The sequence below is a fragment of the Neolamprologus brichardi genome, chromosome 12 (genome assembly GCF_056152115.1).
Source record: "Neolamprologus brichardi isolate AB-2024 chromosome 12, ASM5615211v1, whole genome shotgun sequence".
Classification (NCBI taxonomy): Eukaryota; Metazoa; Chordata; class Actinopteri; order Cichliformes; family Cichlidae; genus Neolamprologus; species Neolamprologus brichardi.
Genome location: NC_142115.1, coordinates 22,747,610 through 22,770,732, shown reverse-complemented (window position 1 = coordinate 22,770,732; position 23,123 = coordinate 22,747,610). Strand labels below are relative to the sequence as shown.

General features: G+C 39.7%; 1 protein-coding gene across 1 annotated transcript in view; it reads left to right on the top strand.

Moving 5' to 3' along the window:
* The window catches only part of ntrk2a (neurotrophic tyrosine kinase, receptor, type 2a), a 106,060-nt gene that overhangs the window by 12,766 nt on the left and 70,171 nt on the right, over window positions 1-23,123 (top strand). Inside the window, exons 6-13 of the mRNA XM_087849187.1 lie at window positions 5,147-5,280; window positions 6,236-6,368; window positions 6,615-6,686; window positions 6,884-7,111; window positions 8,344-8,370; window positions 9,817-9,831; window positions 10,969-11,006; window positions 11,342-11,441. Of these exons, the coding sequence (XP_087705313.1) occupies window positions 5,147-5,280; window positions 6,236-6,368; window positions 6,615-6,686; window positions 6,884-7,111; window positions 8,344-8,370; window positions 9,817-9,831; window positions 10,969-11,006; window positions 11,342-11,441 (747 nt within the window). The remainder of the gene's footprint in view (window positions 1-5,146; window positions 5,281-6,235; window positions 6,369-6,614; window positions 6,687-6,883; window positions 7,112-8,343; window positions 8,371-9,816; window positions 9,832-10,968; window positions 11,007-11,341; window positions 11,442-23,123) is intronic.

The window sequence follows — 23,123 nt, the reverse complement described above, 5'->3', positions numbered from 1 at the left end:
TAAGATGACTTTTCAACACTATTTAACCCAAACCGCAACTTAGCCTTAATTTAATTGCCATAATAATATTTCCCTAAGAATAGTGACTGCTTTGTATTTTAATGCACAGCATTTATGGTGTGAAAAAATGCATATAAAATCTTTAAACCTTTCAGAAAGGCAGTAGGACCCCTAAAAGTCTGAACCTAATCAAACAGTGCTCAAAACGGGAACAACAACTTTAAACACTGAAAACTGAGACATATAGAACATAAATCTGATTCTCCTGGTTTAAAGTTGTGTTTTCATTCTCAGTTAGATATTTTATTCTTTACACTACTGCAATTTTCTTCCTTCCTGGCAGAGAGAGCTTTTACCATCACAGAGGAAGCAGACTATGTTTGCAGGTGGTACGTGTCTAAGTAGCATCCACGTGAAATACAGGACCTGTGGTTTCCCAGCAGAACATCGCCAAGAGCATAGCACTGCCTCTGTTGGCTTGAGTTCTTTCGATAGCGTATCCTGCTGTCATCTCTCCTCCAGGAAGATGATGTGCACACAACCCGATGTCCATGTGAAAATAAAAGAAAATGTGATTTGTCGACTCAGATGCTCGGATGCCCGATGTAGATGTATTCAGTAGTGGATATATGGGTCAGCATGTCTACTCTCAGCGTTCTGCAGAAAGCACTGTGTTCTGACACCTTTATATCAACGGCAGCATTAAGGTTTTTAGCCACGCACCACACACAGGCCAAGCATAATGACGTTGTGACCATGTCTTTGCTGCCAGTTCACCAGTCGTCCTTCCTTGGACCCATTTGGCCAAGAATACTGAGGAACTCGGTACCATAATTTAAATGTGGCCTAATTAAAATAAAAAAAAAAAGTGTAGAGTGATTCAAAATTTTCGAATGATCTGATGCTGGAGTTAAGTGTCAGCCTGATTGACTGTAATCTCAGACAAGATCATTAACACATCATCCTCCTCCCTTTGTCTCTGCATCATTTGTGAATCCTTCACAGTGCATGAACAGCAGAACATTCACAGGCAAACTTATGGACAGACTTTGTGTTGCGTGCCTCTCCAGTGCTTTCCTCACCTCTCTCTGCTATACATTTTGTCAGAAAACTCTCTTTCTGCCTCTGCATCGCCTCAAAAAACACATCATTATGATGGAGCAGAAGGAAGGTTAAATGCTAACATTTCTCTAAACATCAATACAAACGTGCCTATTGTGGCCTGTAGCAAAAGCTAGCAACAATGACACTGAGTAATGCTGTCGCTGATGCCGTACTTGTAATTCATCACCCATTCATTGAACATAATCCTGGAAAATGAATGCAATATGGATTCCAGGTGTCAAGGAGTGTCAAGAGCTAGTATATGCATAGGTAATGTCATGCATCCAGGGGTCATTTGTGAAGTTTTCCCCACTTCTCTACCTGAGAGGTTGTCGTTTACAGAAAAGAAAGCTCTTTTGTAACACTAAAATATAGTCTTTAAGCAACGTTTACCAGAGCAATATCACAGTTTCTACTTAAATTGATCATTCTTGCTTATTCCAGTGCAACCTAGTAGTCAACTGACAATGCACAGTATCAGATGCAATATTAATAATAATAATACATTTTATCTGAAAGCGCGTTTCAAAACACTCAAGGTCGCTGTACACAGTAGAATAAAAGCAAGAAGTTTACAGAATCATAAAAGCATAAGACATAAACAAATAAAATAGGAGAGTGGAAAGGTTATGTGGGATAAGCTATTTTGTACAAGTGGGTTTTGAGTTTGGACTTAAAGAGAGAGAAGGAAGAGATGTTTCTTAAATCAGGAGGTAGGGAATTCCAGAGTCGTGGAGCAGAGCAGCTGAAAGCCCTGCTCCCCATGGTTGCAAGACGGGGGGAAGGGATGGACAGTGAAAGGGAAGAAGAAGATCTGAGACAACGAGATGGGGCGGTGATCTTAACCAGGTCAGAGAGATATGGAGGAGAGAGATGATGAATAGCCTTAAATGTGTACAAGAGTATTTTGAAATTGATGCGATATTTGACCGGGAGCCAATGAAGCTGCTGCAGGACAGGAGTGATGTGGTGGGCAGAAGGGGTCCTGGTGATGATACGGGCAGCAGAGTTCTGGACGCGTTGGAGGTTGTGGGTGGATTTTTGAGTAAGACCAAAAAAAAGTGAATTACAATAATCAATCCGGGAAGTAACAAGGCTATGGGCAAGCATGGCAGTGGCATGTGGGGTGAGAAAAGGACGGAGACGATTAATGTTGCGCAATTGAAAATATGCAGACCGAGTAATATTATTAATGTGTGAATTGAAAGATAGAGTACTGTCGAGGATGACACCCAAACTTTTCACAGAGGAAGAAACAAAGACCGGTGAGTTATCGATAGCAATGGGGAAACTGTTGGTTCTGGATAATGTTGATTTAGTGCCTACCAAGAGGAGCTCGGATTTATTACTATTGAGTTTGAGAAAATTATAAGAGAACCATGAATTTAGTTCAGCTAAGCAGAGGGTGAACTTTGCCTCTTACCTTTTACGAGATTCAGTCTGAATTAGTGATAAAGCGATGCATTTTCTTTTTATCTGACTCGTCTGACGTGGGCTTTGTGACCCTTGGCTTAAAAGTCAGATGTGCGATCCAGTTATTCAATTCAGAGTCATGGAAAGGTTGGAGACAGTCCCAGCTGTCACAGGCTAAGATCCAGGTTACACCCTGGACAGATGCAGTCTGTTGCAGGGTTAACACAGAGAGACAGACAGCCATTCACACTCACACCTACAGTCAATCTAGATTGATCTAATTAACCTAATCCCATGCATATCTCCATACAGAGCTCCAAGATTAGAAAAAAATATTTGTTGTGGAATCTTTAGACATAATTAATATTCAGTAATTTCCAAAAGACCAATCTTGATGGTACAACCAAATTATTTCCAGGGTTTTATGTGTCAATATAAGATTAATATAAAACAAGGGCACAAGGACATCGATGCTACCACTTGGATGCATGTCGGAGACGGAATAACTCCGACAACCTGAGTGGATGAGTGAATAATGAGCTGCTTTCCAAATAAAACACCTCTATACAAGTGTGAAGGCTACAGCAGTGTGGAAAAGACAAAAGGAAAAAATATTCAGCTGACCTTTCAGTACAAATCTAAACCCTGTTGTTACAGTGAGCGTGTGAACTTCAAGTACAGACAAGTGAGAAATTAAAAGCAGCACCTGAATGTGGAACACGGAAAACCATCGCAGTTCCAGATGCTTCTGTTGAGAGGTCAAAGGTTTTCATGAGTCCAAGATGATGTGAATCAAATCCCATGGACACCAGCATCAGTTTTGAGCCCAGCTAAGGATCCGTGGGATATCATGTTTCAGCACTGCACTGCATTTATTTGCAAAATATCATCTCATGAAATCACAAATTGAGGCAATATAAGTACAGTAATCTATTTATATTCCTATTCATAATAGAAAAATACTTGAAATTCTGCAATGCATGACAGGAAATAACCTTAAGAATAAGAAGAAAACAAGCAGTTTGACCATATCACTCAGATTTTTGTGCTCTTTAACCTTTATTCTTCCTTAGCTCTTATTGTATGTCGTCTTTATTTGTCTAAATGTATGTTTTGGAAAACATTAGCTTAAGCGGTGACTCTAAATTGGCCATGGTTTGAGTGGTTTGAGTGTGAGTGTGAATGGTTTTCTGTCTTTGTGTCACAGACTGTCACAATGTAAATGTCTACATCTCTCACAAGTAAACAGACCTACATCAATAACCACCGCAAAGTTCAGCCATGCCTTCACAAAAGATATGGCTCAACACTACTAACAGAAACATAGCCGAGATTTTTTAGTCAAAAGACTGAATGAAAATCCACTTAGCTAGTGTCTAACTCTCTTGCATGAATATAAATGTCGTGCATCCCTTGCAGACACCCGACTGCCAGAATTTCCTCACAAGTGGCTGCAGGTGAACTACAGTGAGGGCTCAGCGCTGATACACGACACAGTTCCGTATAATTGCTGGTGTTGTCACAATTGCAGGGCGATCTACCGTCCATAATTACAATAAAACCCTTTTCAATCCCACTTGTTGATTCTGAAAACATCTAAGCAGCTAAAGATTCAGGATCACACACTGGCATGGATGATTTAACTACCATAATTGAACATGAGGTCATAACGATCCTGCTGCACTTACATCAAAATCACGGTGGTTTGCAGAGGTTTTATGCTAATTTGTTGGCTTCAGTGGGAGATGTGCGTGTGAGTGTGTGTGTGTAATGTGCAGCCTGCAGATGGCTGTAGTGGCAGTAGAAAGCTGATTTACTGAGACCCTGTTAAGATATGTCGTTCTGATATAGTAGCTGGGCTGCCACCAGTGAAATGACTGGTTTTTACGGCGTCTCACAGTGATTGAGTGGGTTGCCGTAGTGATAAGTGGGTTGCCCTGGTGATAAGCATTCTGCCGACGGACAGAAGAGGTTGGAAACGGGTGGGGAGAGGATGGGGTTTGATAAGAAATCTGTCCAGTTTTTATCTGCAGTAGTTGTCGACACTCTTCTCTTCTCTTCTCTTCTCTTCAATGATGTTATTGGACAGGGGACAAAAGTGGCAAGACTCTGATTGAGTCTGATTGGTCATGCTCAGGTCACATCCTGGTCAGCTATGTAGACACACACACACAAACATATATGCACACACACACAGTCACCAGTGTCTTTGCTTTGACAGGGGCTTTAGACTGTGTCCAATCAATTTAGTAGTTGGGCTGCTGAAGACATGCACTAGTAATCAGTGTAACCATCACTGTGTTTGAACTCTGTCTCTTTGTCTGACTGTTTGATTGGGGTGAGTGTGCTTAAATGAAAGCGAGAGAAAGAGAGCGGGAGATTGAATTCGAGCTCTTTCTTTGTGTGTCTCTGTGGTTGCGTGTGTGTGTTTGCCTGCTCTTCTCTTGTTGTCGAGGTTCTTACGTGATTTGTATTTCAACTGAGAAGAAAAAAACTGTTGCCTTAAACAGGCCTTAAATCCTAAGTTTGCTTCCTTTCCTACCACTTCCTGTCCTGTCCTCTCGCCATCTCTAAACCTTACGTTCTCCTCACTCTTCTCTCCTCCTTTCTGTCCCCTTGCTATATGCAGAGGTTCCCACGGCAATGTTAACCCCATCCAATTTGACCAAAATGGAGGGTGAGAATATGGAGCTGTTGTGTACAACCTCTGGTGTCCCATCTCCTGAGCTGTTCTGGGATATGATACGTGTCGGCAACTATGAGGTTAGGAGACACACAGACACACACAGACACACAGACACACACACTTAAGAGATTTCCCTTTACATTTTAGGTTTATAGTTTACTGTTATTTTACAGTGTACCAGCACTGCTGTCCTACTGTTACAGAAATTATGATATTGTGCTCTATGAGCTTTACATTTCAGCATTTCAGTATTCAGACCATTTGTTGCTATGATACTGTTATTTTAATGTTCGTACTCTGCTTTCCAATAAATGGCTTATTACCATTAATTATAACTGCATTTTGGTTGCTTGTGTGTGTTGAAGAACAGGTTTCACGAAAATGTAAAGACAGACTCTAGCCAGGCATTTTTGCCCACAAGGCTGCCCATTACTAGCTATCTCACAAGTCTACAACAATCAAAGCCTTACATGTAAAAGATTGTAGTAGCTTGCAGCTAGAATTTCTTCCCCCAAAGACAAAAGCATGTACACTGATTGATCCCCTGCTGAATTTGTAAGCTTGCTCACTTACAAAGAAATGAACAGTCTCTAATCTTTCTGTTAGTTTCATTTTAATGGAGAGAGACAGAATATCAAAACAAAACAAATTACTAAAAAAGTTTGACAGGATTTGCATGTCCATGAGGGAAATAAGTATTTGATTTCCCCACAACCCAAGAAGAATCTGGCTACCACAGACTGGCTGTGTCATCATAAAAACAATTAGCAATTTAGAGTATATTACTGTCAACACATATTTTTCCCTCTTGTTTAAAGTGCTATGAATGACATAACCCAGCGTTTCTAGTGTTTTATGCACATATCATGAACATTTAACAGCTTGAGCGTTATCGAGGTCCACTCTGATTTAAAAGTTAATTTTTACTTAATGTGGCTCTTGGACCTCTTAACATTACGATCTGACGTTGAAGACGTTGTCTTCTAATAAGCAATCAGTTTTTGTTTGTGCGGCTGCTCTTTTCTCATGCAGATAGCGACATCGGGCCAGACTTCCAAGCTGCAACTGTTTAACCTGTCTTCCACGGATCACAACAGCAAGATCAGCTGCACAGCTGAAAACATTGTAGGAGACAAAGAGTCCTCCGTGGTGCTGAATATACTATGTAAGTTTATCCTCTGGCAAACTGCCCCAATTTAGTGAAGATTAATTTGTCAAACCATCCCTCAATGCAGCGTAGTCTTTAAATCAGAGAATTAAAAGCTTGAGAAGACAACGGTTCTTCTCATCTTTTAATCTGTGTTCTGGCACGCTTCGCTAGTTTTTACCTTTGCCTTATCTTAGTTCTGTGTCTTCTGTTTGAATTTCACACTGTTGCTCTTAAACTCTCTTTTCTCTCCGCTGCAATCAGTTCCTCCCAAAATCACAAAGCTGAGTGACGCAATTCCAGATCATCATTGGTGTATTCCCTTCAGCGTGACAGGTACGAGAGATGTCCACATGATCGTATTTAGTCATATTCTGATGTTTGATTTCTGTGATTTCACAAGTTCCCAACACAAAAGACTTTCCCCAAGTCACACCAGTATCTGAGTAAATAGGGCAATGACATATTTTTAAATAATGAAAACTAGTTAACGTCAATGGTTCTTTTGTATTGTTTTCACTACCTCTCTTTAGGAAACCCTAAGCCAACTTTCAAGTGGTCACAGAATGGTAAGCCAGTGAAGGAGGGGGAGTACATCTTCACCAGGATCCACGACTACGCTGAGAGAGAGTACCATGGCTGCTTGCAGTTGGACAGCCCTACACACATCAACAATGGGCGTTACAAACTAGAGGTTGCAAACCCCTATGGCACAGACGAAAAAGAAGTTGATGCTCATTTCATGCTCATGCCGTCCGATGGTAAGATACAGCATTATTGGATGTTTTATTTTCTGTTTCTACACCACTATCATCCCGATGTCTGATCTAGTTATTAAAAAATTATCAGCAAGTTCATTTTTACTATTTTTTTCAAGAACATATGATATACCACTTCTTTTTTAACTAAATTATTAATTGAGGAAAAATATTCTTCATAATTAATAATCACAAGAACTAGACTATGCAATTTCTGGAGAAACAGTAGAGTGATTAATGCTACACTGTTTGAAAAAGGAGAAATGTTCCTACTTTGTAGTCATGCAATGATGCCTGTAAATTGAAAACCATGAGCCTAGCAACAGGTTAGAGTTAAAAATTTCAGAAGAATATTTTTCCTTTCCCTGTCTGACAGTTAATTAATGTACTCTAGTACCACACATTCCACCCACTGAGATTAATGTGTTTTTTGTGCATTAATTGTAATAGTTTGGAAGAACATCAACGAGAAGAGTGGATAAATGAGCTGCTTGTTTTGGTCTTTGAACTACAATTCTGTGACAAATGGTGCAGGACTAGTTGGGTGCAAAACTTTTTTGTCCCTTTGCACCATAAATGGGATTTTTTTCCTTTACGACAATCCCACCAAATACTGCATTATGGCATTTTTAAGTACTGTATTTGAAGCAACGTCCAAACTTTTCTAGTCTGTTTAGCCCATGCTGAATATTTTTACTTTGATCATTTTATAGCCCTTTAATCTCAAGGCAAAACCTAAGAAATCGCCCCTTTTACAGTTATTTTTGTCGTTACAGATACTTTTTAATTCTTTCCTATCTTTGTACAATTACAATCAAATATTTCTGTTTAGTATATAGGAAATGCATTTAATTATTACCACAAATAGACTCTTTCATATACTTCTCAGTCACCATCCTGATTCATCATGACTCTGTTTCACACTTTAAATATTGCTGCAGACTGTGTATATTTTGCCATCTGGGTTATGCTCATCGATTTATAATGAGGGGTAGTCGCTGGCATGAAATCAGATAAAGGAATGGCAAACTGGCAGTGTTCTGTTTTAAATCTGCCTTTATTGATAGCAAAGGTGGAGCTGCTGAAAGAAAAAAAATCTTGCTGATGCTTTTATGTTATACTAGACTATATATGTACAGGTATAGCTACATACAGTGAAATAGTTTGTGTTGATGCACAAAGTTGGTTGGTTTATACAAATGTCATCAATGTAAATGTTCTTTTTATTTTTGCAGCAACAGATCCGGAGCCTTACTATTATGGTAAGTGAGTATGTTTTGTCTTTTTTAAGTGCAAAATTCTTAAAAGAGGCACATCTAGTTTCTGTTTACAGGCACTGTTTTTAGATGTTTAACATCAGCATTGTGCAGGGGTTAAAGTGGGATTTGGCAGGTGGGGGTACTGCCCTGCTACACTGTTCAAGTGTAGCAGGGCAGTGAGGGAACAACTATATTCTACAATATGTAGACCCACATTATATTTGCCACTATGGCTGCTTTCCAACCCCCAGCCAGTAGAAAGCTGCAATTTGGCAACTGTTACTAATAAACACGAAAAGCTTAAATAAGCTTAAATTAAAATCAGTGACATTGTCTACTTAGCAGCCGCGCACAGATTTACTGTTATTTTGAAGCATTATCTAAATTATCTTTCATTTCAAACATCAACAGGACATAAAAACTTACAGGCACGTACAAAATATTTAGTAAAATCTGATACAGATCACTTCAAAGTTTGCATTCGACCACTATCTAAATATCTTTTAAATTTCAATTCAGAATTAAAGGGCTTATCTCTCTTTTATAATGTTTCTGGAGATACGAGGACCCACCGAGCATTGAGCCAGGACACCACAGTCTGCACTTTACAACTCCAACATAGTTCATCACTGACCCACAATACAGACTGCACGTGTATAGACTTTGGATAACATGAATTAATATCAATTAATTTGCTTTCAAAAACATTTTATGATGTGAAACATCCAGACAACTTTAGAAACATGTCATATATCAATCCAATCTGATTACCAAGCTGTAAACTGAACTAGAACATTACGTGTAAGCTTGAAATTTCTACCTTTATTAGAGCATTTTTCTCCCCTGGGAAACGCAGTCATTCTGCCCTCAGCTAGCAGACAAATTATGTGTCAAACTGCAAAGAAACTGTTTTCATGTCATACATATTGAGCTGTTTGAAATGCTGAATTTTCAAGTACTCTCCATTTCAAAAAAGTTACTCCGATTATGCTCACCGCACTTCTGTAGCACTAGCTAGATGAAGCATCTCAAACACAGCTTTGCATCTGAACTGTGGTGACTTAACTGTCTCTGCAGCCCATAAAGACTGAAATCACTTAAAAATATTGTGTATTAAATTGCCAACCTGATTTAATTACTCATTAACTGAAAGTGCCGGAAAGTTCAGGCTCACTTTTACAACTGGTGTCGTCAACAAACACAAATTACATTTCAGCAATCTTACTCTCATGAACTCTTTTGTTTTTCTTAAGATGTTGAGGGGTTACGTACGCGTACGACCCTGCAGCTAGAACGTGTGCATGTTTAGCACGTGCTGTTTGCATGTCGTGTTTGTGTAATGACTAATGAAACAAGCTCAGAAAACAGAGTGCTTGTCTTACAGTTGAAATGTGTCTGAGAACTAATTTGTTTCTGTCTGTGTCTTTCTCCAATACGCCCTCCAACCAGCAGATCAAACCACAGGTACAGCCATATCTTTTAGTTGCTCACTCTTATCCACAAGTAACACAGACAATGAATTATTTAGTTTTGTTTTCTATTTTTGCACATCTGCCACTAGATTTGAAAGACAAAAAAAAGCATCCATCAGTTTGTGATATACGCTCAGGTAGCATGTTAATGAGGCTAACTTTACGTCTACAAGTTGTTGAGTTTGTATAAAGTCAGTAATTAAGTAAAACGCCAGATGCTTTGGTTGCTTGGACAAGCAATTTGAGCTTAATTGTTTGTAATGTTAAGGTAATTTTCTCTATTTCAACAAAAAAAAAAAAGGCTTTGAGGAAGAGGTCAGATCAATATGACCGGAGTAAACCACCTTGGATGATGAGGCTGTGAAGTTCTCTTAATCTAACCTCATGAAAATCTGACCTCTTGCTGGAGCAGCTTCCACATGGTGGGATACTTCTGTATAATGATACTCTTGGTGTGCTTTTTGAAAAGCATAGATGAGTTTACATACCTGAGGTCAACCATCAACCCTCCAGTCAGTGGAGAATAATGTCAGGGATGATTCCTGACAGAAGGATAGCAGAAAGAGTGAATGGGAAGTTTCACAAGATGTTAGTGAGACCTTCTGTGATGTACGGTTTGGAGACTCTGGCACTGACAAAAAAGACAGAAGGTCGACCTGGAGGCGCCAAAGTTAAAGATGTTAAGATTTTCATGGGGAGTGACCAGAATAGACATGAGAATAAATGGTTTAGACATGTGTAGAGGAGGTATAGAGGATATATTGGACAAAAGATGTTGAAGATGGAGCCCCCAGGAAGGAGGAAGACCTCATGTAATGAAGAAGCACATGTGGAGGGTTGGTGTGACAGAAGAGGATGGTAAGGGCTAGGATGAGATGGAGGCAGATCATCTGGTGTAGCAACCTCTAAAGTGAGAAGCCGAAAAAAGAAGAAAATATAATATTTTAGCTTATTTCGTTAGAAACAGATAAACAATTTTATGCTTCAGATGAACAGTAAATTTTATTATATCAGTTGAAACCATATCTTTGTTTGACAGTGAGTAAAAAACACTCCTTTACTTGTCCTTAAATCACATCTTGAGTTTCTCCTCCTCTCTGATTTCTCTCTCTCTCTCTTGCATCAATAGACACCCCTCCTCTGAATCAACGCGAGGACAGAGTCGCTGTAAGTCACTTCTATTTTCCTGCAGCTCTACGGTTTTGCTGTTTGCCACTGCAAGTTATTTATGGTTTGTGCCTGTTTCTCTTTCATTTATTTGTGTTTCCTGTCTAGAAACACCTGAGCTGGCTCTATTTTTATGTAATGCGTAATTGAATGAACCCAACACATTGAAGATAAAGCAGTCCTTAAGAAAATCTGCCTTTCTTGAGCAGTGATATAAACACAGCCTGTGGCCTATACCTTTTGTTGTGGTGGGTTTGGCATTTGGCTTTGTGTAGCTGTCAGTGTGTTTGCTCACCTCTCCAGGAGATTTATAACCCCGGTTTCTCATTGTACAGGTGTACGTGGTGGGGGGCATCGCTGGTGTAGCCTTCGTTGGTTTCCTTGTAATGTCGATTATTCTCAAGTTTGGAGGAAACTCCAAGTTTGGCATCAAAGGTAAGACTTCTTGCTCTAATCTTGAGTTGTGGTATCTGAGCTCTGTGGGAGAATGAACCGGTGATTTTAGTTTGACGTGGACGGCTTCATGGATACATGAAAACATTAAAGCCTGTTATTAATTGGAGGGAGAGAAACTATGTTATGTGGTCAAAGATATTTTCACTGTATGAATTAACCATATATATATATATATATATATATATATATATATATATATATATATATATATATGAGATAGGATAGGATAGGGTTAGGAACACCAAGCCTTAATACTAAAAGTAGGCCAAAGTGCTGGACTGGATAATTTGAAGTTTAGATGTAGATTAGGTGCAGTGCTGTTACCCCACAGTAAGAAGGTCGAGTGTTTAAATCCACCCGCCGGCTGGAACCGGAGTTTCAGTGCTCTCCCAATGCCTATGGGGTACTACAGTTTCCTCCCACAGTCCAAAGACATGCATGTTAACTGGTGAGCCTAAATTTGCCATAGTGAGTGACTGCACAGCTAAACTCTGCTATATGTTGGCTGTTTGGCTGGCTGGTGATTTCTTCAAAGTTTACCCAACCTTTTGCTCTGTCACAGCTGAGTAAGACTCCAGATTCCTTGTAACCTTGTAATATGTGGATGTATCGAACATTAATATGCCAACATCAAAAGCATACAGGCCAAACAGTGTTCGTCACTGACCACTAAAGACTTGATTTGTGGTTTCACTTTTGAGGAGGCAAAATATACAGAAATCTGAGTTAAAGGCAGGATGATGTCAAATTAAAGCAATCAGAACTTGAAAGTCTTTGATCATCATGATCCTAATTTAATATGCAGGCCTTCATGTATCCACGAATTCACCCGGTTCGGATGGAAGCAGCTGCTGTTGTGATTAAGTTTCTCTGGGTCTCAGTTCTGGTGCATAACATGCATGTGGACTAAAATGAACTGTAGTCTTTGTCATGTTGATGTGAAATTGATTTGGTACTGTAGCCACTGTTGAAGCCTCCACACACACATGCTTGCACACACGCCGTCTATCTTTTATGCCACATAGTTTTCCTCTTGTTTGAAACAACTGCTTCTGCATTGGCTACAAGTGTCACTAATCTGTTTCCCTCATCTGGTATTTACTATTCTGACTTACTACAGCAGATTTGTCTTTTCTCATTTTTATGCTTCGCTCAGATTTTGTCCTCCTTCTTGTAAACTAACAATAATCACTGAACCACGGTCCTTCCATTTTTCACATCGTACATACAGAAATGGTCATGCTTCTTTTTAATGCTCACATATTCCGTGTGTAGCAATAAAACTACAGGTGAACACATTAATCTTTAATTTTGAAATGAGACCTTTCACTCTTTCATTCAGTTTGGTTGAGAAAATAAATACGCAAAATTTACATTCAGAGCAGACGGACCATGAACTCCTCGTCTTGAGGAAGTAGTTTTTTGCTTTTTAAAGATTTTTGTTTTTAGGAATAAAATGTTTCTTGGCACCGCTTGAGCCATCACCGATATTTCACATTCAAATTAGTGAATCAAAAAGTGAATGCAAATGTAGTCACAGTGTTACTCGATGTGCATTGCCAAGTGTGTGCGCCTTTATGTGTGTGACTCTCAGTTGCACTGTAGAAGTGCAGTATTTTGACAGTGATTGATTTATGGGCCCCCGGAGAAGGAAGGATGTGGGACAGAAGGAGCAAAAGGATACACATTGTGTTTGTGCGTGTGTGATTTCTTAGATGTCTTAGTATCATATATACAGTATATATTTGTGTGTGTGTGTGAACATCTAAGCATTTTTGCATCCTGTGCAGGAGGTTAGGTCACATTACAGTTTTGCCCTCTGATTGCTTCCCTTGACTCTTCATCTTCCTTCCTTTCAACCCTTCCACCTTCCTCTTTCTGTTCACATTCCCCACACATGTAGAAATACAGATGCATGTGCCCAGCAGCAAGTTTACGCTGCAGTAAGTTTATGGAGAGAGAAATTTGGAGAGGCCTGCATCAGTATGAACAACAGATCTAGACAGGGGGTTCAACAGCTGCGAGTAATCCACAGCAGTACTGAGCACACTGAAATTAATCTCAACAAGAGAAACACAACTGCTGATGGCAGCTCCTCACCAGTCCTAATCTAAAACAAAACTATTTTGTCATTGCAAAATAACTAAATCACCCCCACATGATGATGGCGAACTTGTGATCAGAAAGTGTAAAGAGTGCGTGTCAGGCCTTGTACCATATTGAGCAGGTGTGCAGTGAAAAATCGTCACTCGCCTCACTGAGCTGAGGATGATTTGCTGACCGCCTCTTTTTGATAGCTGAGTAAAAAGCTGTGGCTGGTTTACATTATTTATGCCGACTGCATTATTCTGCTCCTCTCTCATCAATAACACATGGACAACGTTTGGTACAGGTTTCCTTGCATGATCTCTTCGCTGCTTCTTGACACTAGAAGGATGATTTCATTTAGTGTGTATAGTAGTTTGTTTTCTCGTGTTGGCACAAAGGAGTAGGTAATATTTAATGTAAAGTCTGCAGTAGGTTCACATGTGTGCATGCATCAGCAGCGGTGACATGTTGCAGTGTTTACTGTTGTAATCTGATCGAGCCCGTCTTCGTGTTGGGGATAATTTATTATCCAATGGTAATTTTCTTGTTTTAGCTTTGGAGACACTCATGTGGAGCCTGCTGCTGTATGAAAGCTATATGTAATAATCTGAAAGCATCAGACTTAGCTTTGTCCTCATAATGTTTTATTAAAAAACAGGCTGCATTTAAGGCTTTATGATTTTTATTGGTCACTGCTGATGCTGACATATGGAAAAAATGCAGACTACGTCCTGAGTGCAGAAACATGCATAGCAGAAGCCTAATGATTAGGGTTGGCTTGAAACTTGAAAGCGATAGGCTGGAAAATAATTGATATGTGTTAGGATTTTCATTATTATATGAGGAAAAGGTGACAAAAATAAAGATCATATCTTATGATACAAACAACATAACAGTCATAAAGCTGTATTTGTGAATGCATGTGTGTGTGAGTACAAATATATAAGTTACCTGTAAAAACAAGAAACTGAACTGTTTTAGAAATGAGACTAAAGCTTGTTTAAAACTAAAATATTATTATTATTTTTTTGAGGCAAATAACAAACTGCAATTCACATTTTTTAATCAAAACTTGAACCAGCACAATGGACTAATCAGAGAATCACAAACATACATAACATTCAGTCACTAAAACAAAATTTTCTCTTCAAGAATGCAAGTAAATAACTATAATTTAGCATCTTAATAAAAAAAAAAAAAGCTTTTCTATTTTTTCTGCTTTTTTGCAAAACAGTAAATCTGAAAACTCATGGATAACAACAATAATTATATTTTAACAGATTAATTTTTTTTACCGGTGGATTAACCATTACAGAAACATTTTTTTAAAAATGACTTTGGTAAGTAACAAATCTTTCAAAAGACAACTTTTTAAGGTTGTGTGGTAGTGCTGTACCTCTGTTTACACTAGTGGTGTGCGGATCGATATTGAAATGTATCCATTCCTCCGATACCAGTTATTTATGTTCTAGAATAGATTCTCATATTAAAATATCAATATTTTAGTAATTTGGGGTAAATTTGTAGTTTATCATTAACAGGAACACAGTGAAAATAAACTATATCATTGAGATCGTCTAAATTGGAACTACTTCCTCTTCCGCCTTTCATAGTCATATGCGAAATACGGCTGTATAAATGTGTGGCAGCCCTTTGGCGTGCACACTCACAATAATGGCTGAGCGTAAACCGAGTCATATGTGGACGTATTTTACCTCCACAAACAGCCAAGACGCGATACATGTTGCAAGACCACTAACCTCGTCAAACACCTCAGAGTAAATCATATCAGAGAATATGATGAGTTTATGTTGAGGCGAACCAAAGAGGACGAGAGGAGAGGGACAGGCGCTGCTAGGGCGAGACAGACGTCTCTCGCGGAGTCCTTTAGTGTTGCAGGCAGGCACTATCCAGGTACAGAGGAGGAAAATGCTGGGTACATAGGCTAGGTCTCATTAACAGTCTTGGGGAGTAACGGAATACATGTACCGGCGTTACGTATTTAAAGTACAAAGTATGAGTAACTGTATTCCGTTACAGTTACCATTTAAAAAGGTGGTAATCAGAATACAGTTACTTTGTTGAAATGAATGGATTATATGGCGGTCTTTTCCTGTTTCACATGTTAGGCTATGCCCTCTCTATTTTTGGTAATTCCGTGTCGTTGGAAACCCAAACAAAACACGCAATAGGAGCATACTTGCCAACCTTGAGACCTCAGAATTAGGGAGATATTCAAAAGGGCTGTGGGGGGGGGGGGGTGTATAAGTGAGCGACTGTGAAATTGGACGGTCAGAATTACGTCACGAGCTCTCGGTGGAGTGAAACTCTGCCGTCTGCTCCTTGCTATCTAAAATATAACCGGACGCTGGCGTAATTTCTCAACCATCTCACATTTCTGTTTAATCAGTTTTCTGTTTGACGTTTATTCAGTTGTATGAAGACCTCCTAAGGGATTAATAAAGTTTCATTTAATCTAATCTAATCTAATAACTTTAATCTCAGCCAAACCAATTTACTTACAAACAAATAAAACACTGAAAAAAGCCAAACAATTACATTTTTAAGGTATCCGAGTGACTTATATATCATGTTTAACCTGAGTAGCGAAAGACCGCGCGGGTCTGAAAACGATGAAGCCAGAGGTTCGCTGTTCTCACTGGCTCGAGTGACCATTGAACCCCGCGGCTAGCTATCGAGCCAGTGTTGCCAACTTAGCGACAAATCTGGCGACTTTTTCTGGTATTATTGGAGACTTATTTATGACGATTTTTTGATGTGAAAACTCGTATCGCTCGTACTCTCAACAAGCAGCGGTGCTGCCGTGGGCACCTCACCCGTGCCAAAGCGCTCACAGGCGGAGGATAGTCCTCCGCCAGCTGCTATCAGGGCAGGAGACGTTCACACCTACGCGTCCAAACTGCAAATGAATTACGCATGAGCGAAGCCGCTGCTCCTGCACTGACTGTAACGCTGTCAGTTCTTCTTTTACTGTTATGCTGTTTTGTGGATCACAAGGTTTAAAACTACTTATGAACACACACACACACACACAAAGTAACTCCACCAGAGTGCCTCCGAAGGATGCAGCCTGGGACACAGCTTCTGTCTCTCGCTAGCAAAGTTGACCCAGACAGTTAAGCTAGTTCTCGGCTACGAGCCCGACACATAACCCAAGGTATTAGCCAGAGGTCCCTTTACTATGGTTTGGAGCCGCAGACCCATTCTGTTATATACGCACAGAATAGTTTTCTATACGAGATCGCTGCAAAAAGTGCAGCCTTACCTAGTGTCCACTCTACTGTTACTCATTTTATTTTAAGATTTAAAAATCTAGTTGGTATTGGTATGACGAGTAGCCTTCGGTAGTGATGTGCGATACCACTGATTTCCTTTCCGATCCGATACAAAGTAAAATTCAGGGTAGTATCGACGATACTGATCCAATACCAATACTCTGTACAAAAACTTAATGTTTCATTGTATTTCATAATACAATATATAATTTCATTATGTAATTGTAGTAATAATATAAGGATATAGCTTCATAATGATTACAGTACATCAGACTACTTGTTCTTATTGCTCAATAATGCAGAATAATCCTATAGAAATAAAAAAAAAAACTTGAAGTTGTGCGCTATTTGAACACCTTGCCTGCCTGCAGCACTAAAGGACTCTGCGAGAGACGTCTGTCTCGCCCTAGCAGCACCTGTCTTCACTTTGCCTCAAGATTAACTCATCATATTCTGTGATATGATTTACTCTGAAGTGTTTGACGAGGTTAGTGGTGTTGCCAAAACACATCACTCTTGCCACATGTATTGCAAACCACGTCTTGGCTGTTTGTGGAGGTAAAATACGTCCACACATGACTCCATTTATGCTCAGCCATTGTTTTGAGTGTGCATGCCCTGTGTATTTTAATTTATTTGTAGATGCTTTCCCAAGAGCAGCAACACTCACAAGATGTCTTGTAGAGATGATTGTGGAGTACCTCCAGCCTCTGTCCATAGTGGAGGACCAAGGTTTCCAGGGATTTGTGAGAGCTCTTGACTCAAAATATGAACTCCCAGGAACAAAAACACTGACAGAGACTCATCTTGTAAATTTGTTTGATGAATGCAAAGGCAAAGTAAGAGCATCTTTGCAAAATGCTTCTAGTGTTGTACTTACCACTGATATGTGGACCTCACTGTCCACAGAGGCATATTTGACTGTAACATGTCATTTCACTGAAAGCTGTCAAATGAGAGAATTTGCCCTAGAAACTCACTCTTTCCATGGGCAGCAGATGATATCAGCTCAGCGCTTAAGCGCATCACAGAAGAATGGTCCATTACTGAGAAGGTGGTTGCAGTTGTGACAGATAATGGTGCAAATATGGTTGCTGCAGTGCACAAAGCTGGATGGAGGCATCATCCCTGTTTTGCACACACACTGTATTTAGTTGTAAAGAACAGTGTAAAATCTGTCCCGGAAGTGGTGCAGGTGCTGGAAAAATGCAGTGTGATTGTTTCACCACAGCACAAACGCTACAGAGAAGCTCAGGGATATTCAGCAACAGTTAAAAGTGGCAGAACACAAGCTAATTCAGTCAGTAGATACCTGCTGGAACTCTGTCTTTCACATGGTGGAGAGGCTCTGTTAGCAAAATGAAGCCGTGACCACAGCCCTCTGCCTTTTAGGGAAGAATGCATTGTGCTTAAATGTGGGAGAATTATCCCTCATCAAGCAAACAGTTGATGCACTTCCGCCATTTGAAGAAGCAACACAGAAAGTTTTATCTGAAAAACACATTTCAGTCTCCAAAGTGATTCCACTTGTGTCACTCATTCACAGGGCTGTAGCAGCCTGTGAACGTCAGGGCAGCTCCCCTGCCACACAGCTGGCACAGCAATGTCAGCACAGATTCAGTGGTATTGAGAGCATTCACTGTCTAGTGGCAAGTACATTTCTGGATGTTAGGTTTAAACACCTTGGTTTCCGAGACAAAGACAATGTTGACATATTAAAAAAACGTCTCCACACTGAAATGCAGGAAGTGTATCAGACAGGACAGTCTGCTCCCACTTTAACTATAAGCTCAACACCTACTGTTAGCTCTGCCTCAGGGCCGTATACTTCAGAGTCTAGACAGAGTCCTGCACCCGCAGGTCCAGCTGCAACAAAAGGAGGGATTTGGACAGATTTTGACATGGCCAACATCACCGGTCAGCTTCTAGTGATGTACTCATTGAATTACGCCAGTACTCAGAGGAAAAACTCATTCCCCGAGATAAGGATCCACTGGTTTGGTGGCAAGAGCACGAACAAACCTTCCCATCCCTAAGCAGACTTGCAGTGAGATACCTAGGAATCGTTGCTTTGTCTGTACCTGCTGAGAGAGTCTTTTCAAAGGCAGGAGAGGTTGTGAGCAAAAAACGGAGCAGACTTGAAGGGAAAACTGTAAATATGCTGTTGTTCCTAAACAAAAACCTTTGAATAAGGGAAAGTGTTACTGTCAAATGTTTTTGTTGAAATGTCCAGGCACGTTAAACATTAAATGACATGTTAAATTACATGTTCACATAGCACACAACTTAAGGTTTTTTATTTGTATGTGATAATTCTGCATTATTAAACAATAAGAACAAGTAGTCTGATGTCCTGTAATCATTATAAAGCTATAATTTGAAATACAGTAAAACATTACGTTTTTGTGCAAAGTATCGGTATCGGATCAGTATCTTCAAATTTTACTTGGCATTGGATCGGAAGGGAAATCATTGGTATCGCACATCACTACTTGGCATCACATTTTTCTTGCTCAATAAATAGAGCCATTAAAGTAGCCTGTCGCTGTTTCTGTCTAGTTGCTGACTTTTCCTTGCTTCAGTCTGGCACTTGAAGAGAGACAAAATGCTTTTCAGATACAAAAATTGTTTTACTTTTTTGAATGAACAGTTTCTTAATGTTACTGACATTTGCTGCATAGCTCCCATAATAATGTTATTGTTTTATTACTAGCCATAGCTGCTAGCTGTCGGGCAACTGCTATCCGGTCGTTAAGTGATGACGTGACGAATCCTACTTCCGGGCCTAAAGTAGTCTGCGTTTAATATGGCTTTTGTGTTGTTAACATGTTTAATGTTTTGTATTCACTTCTATTTAATCTCAAAAAAAATCTCCTGTTACAGCATCCTGCCATGCGATTACATGTTTTCCTGACCACCGAGAACACTCAGGTTAACTTTTATCGAGTGGAAAAAAAGTTAGCTTGTTTATATTATGCTAACATAGCTGTGTCGCTAGCGGTCACGTAGCACATCATTATATACCAGCTAGCCAAACTTCAGTAACCCTACAAACGCCACTGCTGTTTAGTTTTCTGTCTTCATTTATGTTGGAAGTGATAACAGAGCTGTACGTTTTAATTTGTTTCCAAAACCCCGCAGTCAGGACATGCTATATTGTATTTAGATAGAAGCTAGCGAGCTAACTTCCTGCTAACTTCTAACTCCGTTAAATGTCATACATTTCGTTTTCATGGATGCCTGGATGTTAAACTCAATTGTTACACCTGGTAGAGCAGAACGCTGATCATTTTATTAAAGATGAAAGACTTTAGACAGTTTTTCAACTCTCAGTAATGCCATAGTGATCGTTTCATATATGGACCTGCAGCAGAGTTTAGGCCCAGGCACGGCTAGTGACGTCAGACTTAACGACCGGATAGTTAAACAGTTGGTGTTAGCATGTATGCCAGTCATGCTAACATTTCTGATAGCTGTTCAACAGTTAAATGTTGTTGAAATGGAAGATTTACTGACCTGGAATATTGTTTTAGAGTTTTTTCAGTGTTGTGAAGGTCAGCTACTTCAGCTGCTAGCGAGGTGAGTGTGCCTCTCTGTCTGCAGCAATGCTGTATGAAGCTATGTGTCATCGGAAGAGGCGAAGACGGTAGTTTTGTACTCATTCTGTTGCAAATGAGTATAGAAATGAGCAATTATAATTTTTAGTATCAATTAGTATATGAGTATAAATACTTTTTAAAAACCCCTCTAAAGACACAGTACGAGTAAAAGCATATTTTGCTTATTGTTTAAATTATTAAGGTTGAAAATATGTTGAGTTTAGTCCAGTTTAATCTCTTCGTAAACGTGAAGCATTAAAAAAATCCCCTCCAAAAAAAGAGTCTACATGGAAATTACTGTGTGTCCCATTTAATCTTACCTCCATAACTTTAAATTAAACAATAACAACATTAAGGGTATGCTATTTAGAGTAACAATGACATTGTTTATGGATGAAAGCATGTCCACAGAGTCAGTAAGATCAGAGACAACACAACTGATTAGCCTGTTAAGAGTTATACGATCAGTTAGCTCTTTGGATTTAAGACAGACACACTAAACTGTGGAATTTCTCCCACCATTTGAGTTTCCATGGTACTTGTCAGTATCATTTAGAATCTAACCTGATCCCAAATAAGACTAAACCTGCCTGATCGATACAGCCCCAGAGAGAAAGCAAACAAGGTTTTTGGAGACTAATTGTGTGGTCTGCCACCTCGTCTGTGTCTGGTTCCACAATACCAAGGCTGCATCTCTTGGAATAAAATTTAGAGCTGTATTGTGGATGAGTCCTACTTTACCACAAGATACAGACCCTGAAAATTAGAGGTAGAACGGGAACACACTGGCTTAAATAGGCCAATTGAAAGCCTAACAGTTTTCACCAAATTACACATAACAACCACTCAAAACTAAATGCAAAGCTCTGAAAGAGGGATGAACCTAGTTACGTGTAAGTGGGCATGTAGGGAGAAAAGTACAACACCAACGACTGTTATGTGGTAAGAGCGGGGCAGAAATGTCAAGACTGGGGAGGAAAATGATTGATTAAAAGTTTTTTTTAAAAAAGTAAATATGACATGTGGAAAGTGTGAGACAGGTGGAGAAGCAGAGAGAGTGAATGTTAAAACTGACATTTGACACGTCAGACTGAGAAAAACAGAGAGTCAGCAAGGAGGTGAGAAAGAGGGAGAGACATTAAAATCTAGCCCAGAGCGGGGCAAAGAGAAATAGGAAAAATTGGCAGAAAGAAAGAGATGAAAAGAAAAGTCTTCTCTTGTCCACTTATCAATGATTCATCGTTAGTGCAGGTTTCAGTTTTCTCCTTGTTTGGTGGAGTTGCACGCCTCCATCTTTCTCTCCCTCTCCCTCTTTCTCTCACATGGGCACACAGCGCCTCACTGTCGATCGATCGATACAACACCCTCAAGGTCAGCAGGCCTTCATTCTAGGCCCAAGCCATTACTGAGCATGCTCAGGGTACCCACCACTGCCTCCACCTCCTTTCCTTTAACTTCCTGTAGAAAAGCAGTACTGCCTTCAGTTGTTCAGCGTTTTAAAAAACCAAAACAAAATCTGAATGAGCTGAACTACAAAGTCAAGACTCTGAAAACAGTCAGTGTACGGCAGAGTAACCTTCAATACCTTTGCAGCACTGACTGAAAGGCGTCAGCACCAAGAGATTGTTAAAAACCAAATACAGGAATCGGGTGCCAGATCAGAGTGTCATTTTTTATGAACAAAGAAAATAATCTACAGCCATGCTTGTGGCAAAGGCACAACATAAGCACAACAGTGCATGCTAAAATGTTCTTGTGGTAATGTAACATTTACCATGTTAGCATATTTGTATATTATTTGTATATTAGCAGTAAGCTAATGGATTATAGTTCAAACTGGTAGCAGGTTTGTGTGGGATACGTTTAGCCATTAAAGAAGCAAACACAATCAGTGATGCTTTGAACAAATCAAATCTGGGCCAAAGTGACACCACTCCTCGAGTCATGACTGTGCTTAGACCTGTGGGTACAATTTGCATCTCTAAGAAAGAATTTTGTTATTTTTGTATTTAAAAAAACCCTTGTATGAATAAGTTTGGAATAACAATAATTTAAATAGTAATGCTTAATTTTTTACATTTTAGGCATAATTTGTGACTAACTTATTTGACTGAGCCATTGTTTTTGAACTGCTGTAATTCTTCATGGCATATTTCCAACAAGGTGCTGGAAACATTCTCTGGGAATTTTATTGACATGGTTGCACCACACAGCTGCACATTGATGATGTGAAGCTTCTGCTCCAGCAAATCTCAAAAGTGGTCTATTGGATTGGGATCTGGACACCGTGGTGGCCGTTTGAGTTCAGTGAACTCACTGTCATGTTTGAGAAACCAGTTAAAGATTATTTGAGCTTTGTAACATGGTGTGTTATCCTGTGGGAAGCACTCATCAGAAGATGGAACACTGGGTTAAAAAGGGATGGACATGGTCAGCAACAATACTCAGGCCGCGACGTTTCAGTGATGCTCAACTGGTACAATCCCCGCATCATTACACCACCACTGACAGGCAGGGTGGAGCAATGCTGCCATGTTGTTTACACCAAATTCTGACTCTAACAACTGCACGTCACAATGGAAACTGACACTTGAGACCAGACAACATTTTTCCAAACTTCTACTGTCTATTTTCTAGTGTTGTTAGTTGAGTTGCGCGGCACCTGGTGTGGTCTTCTG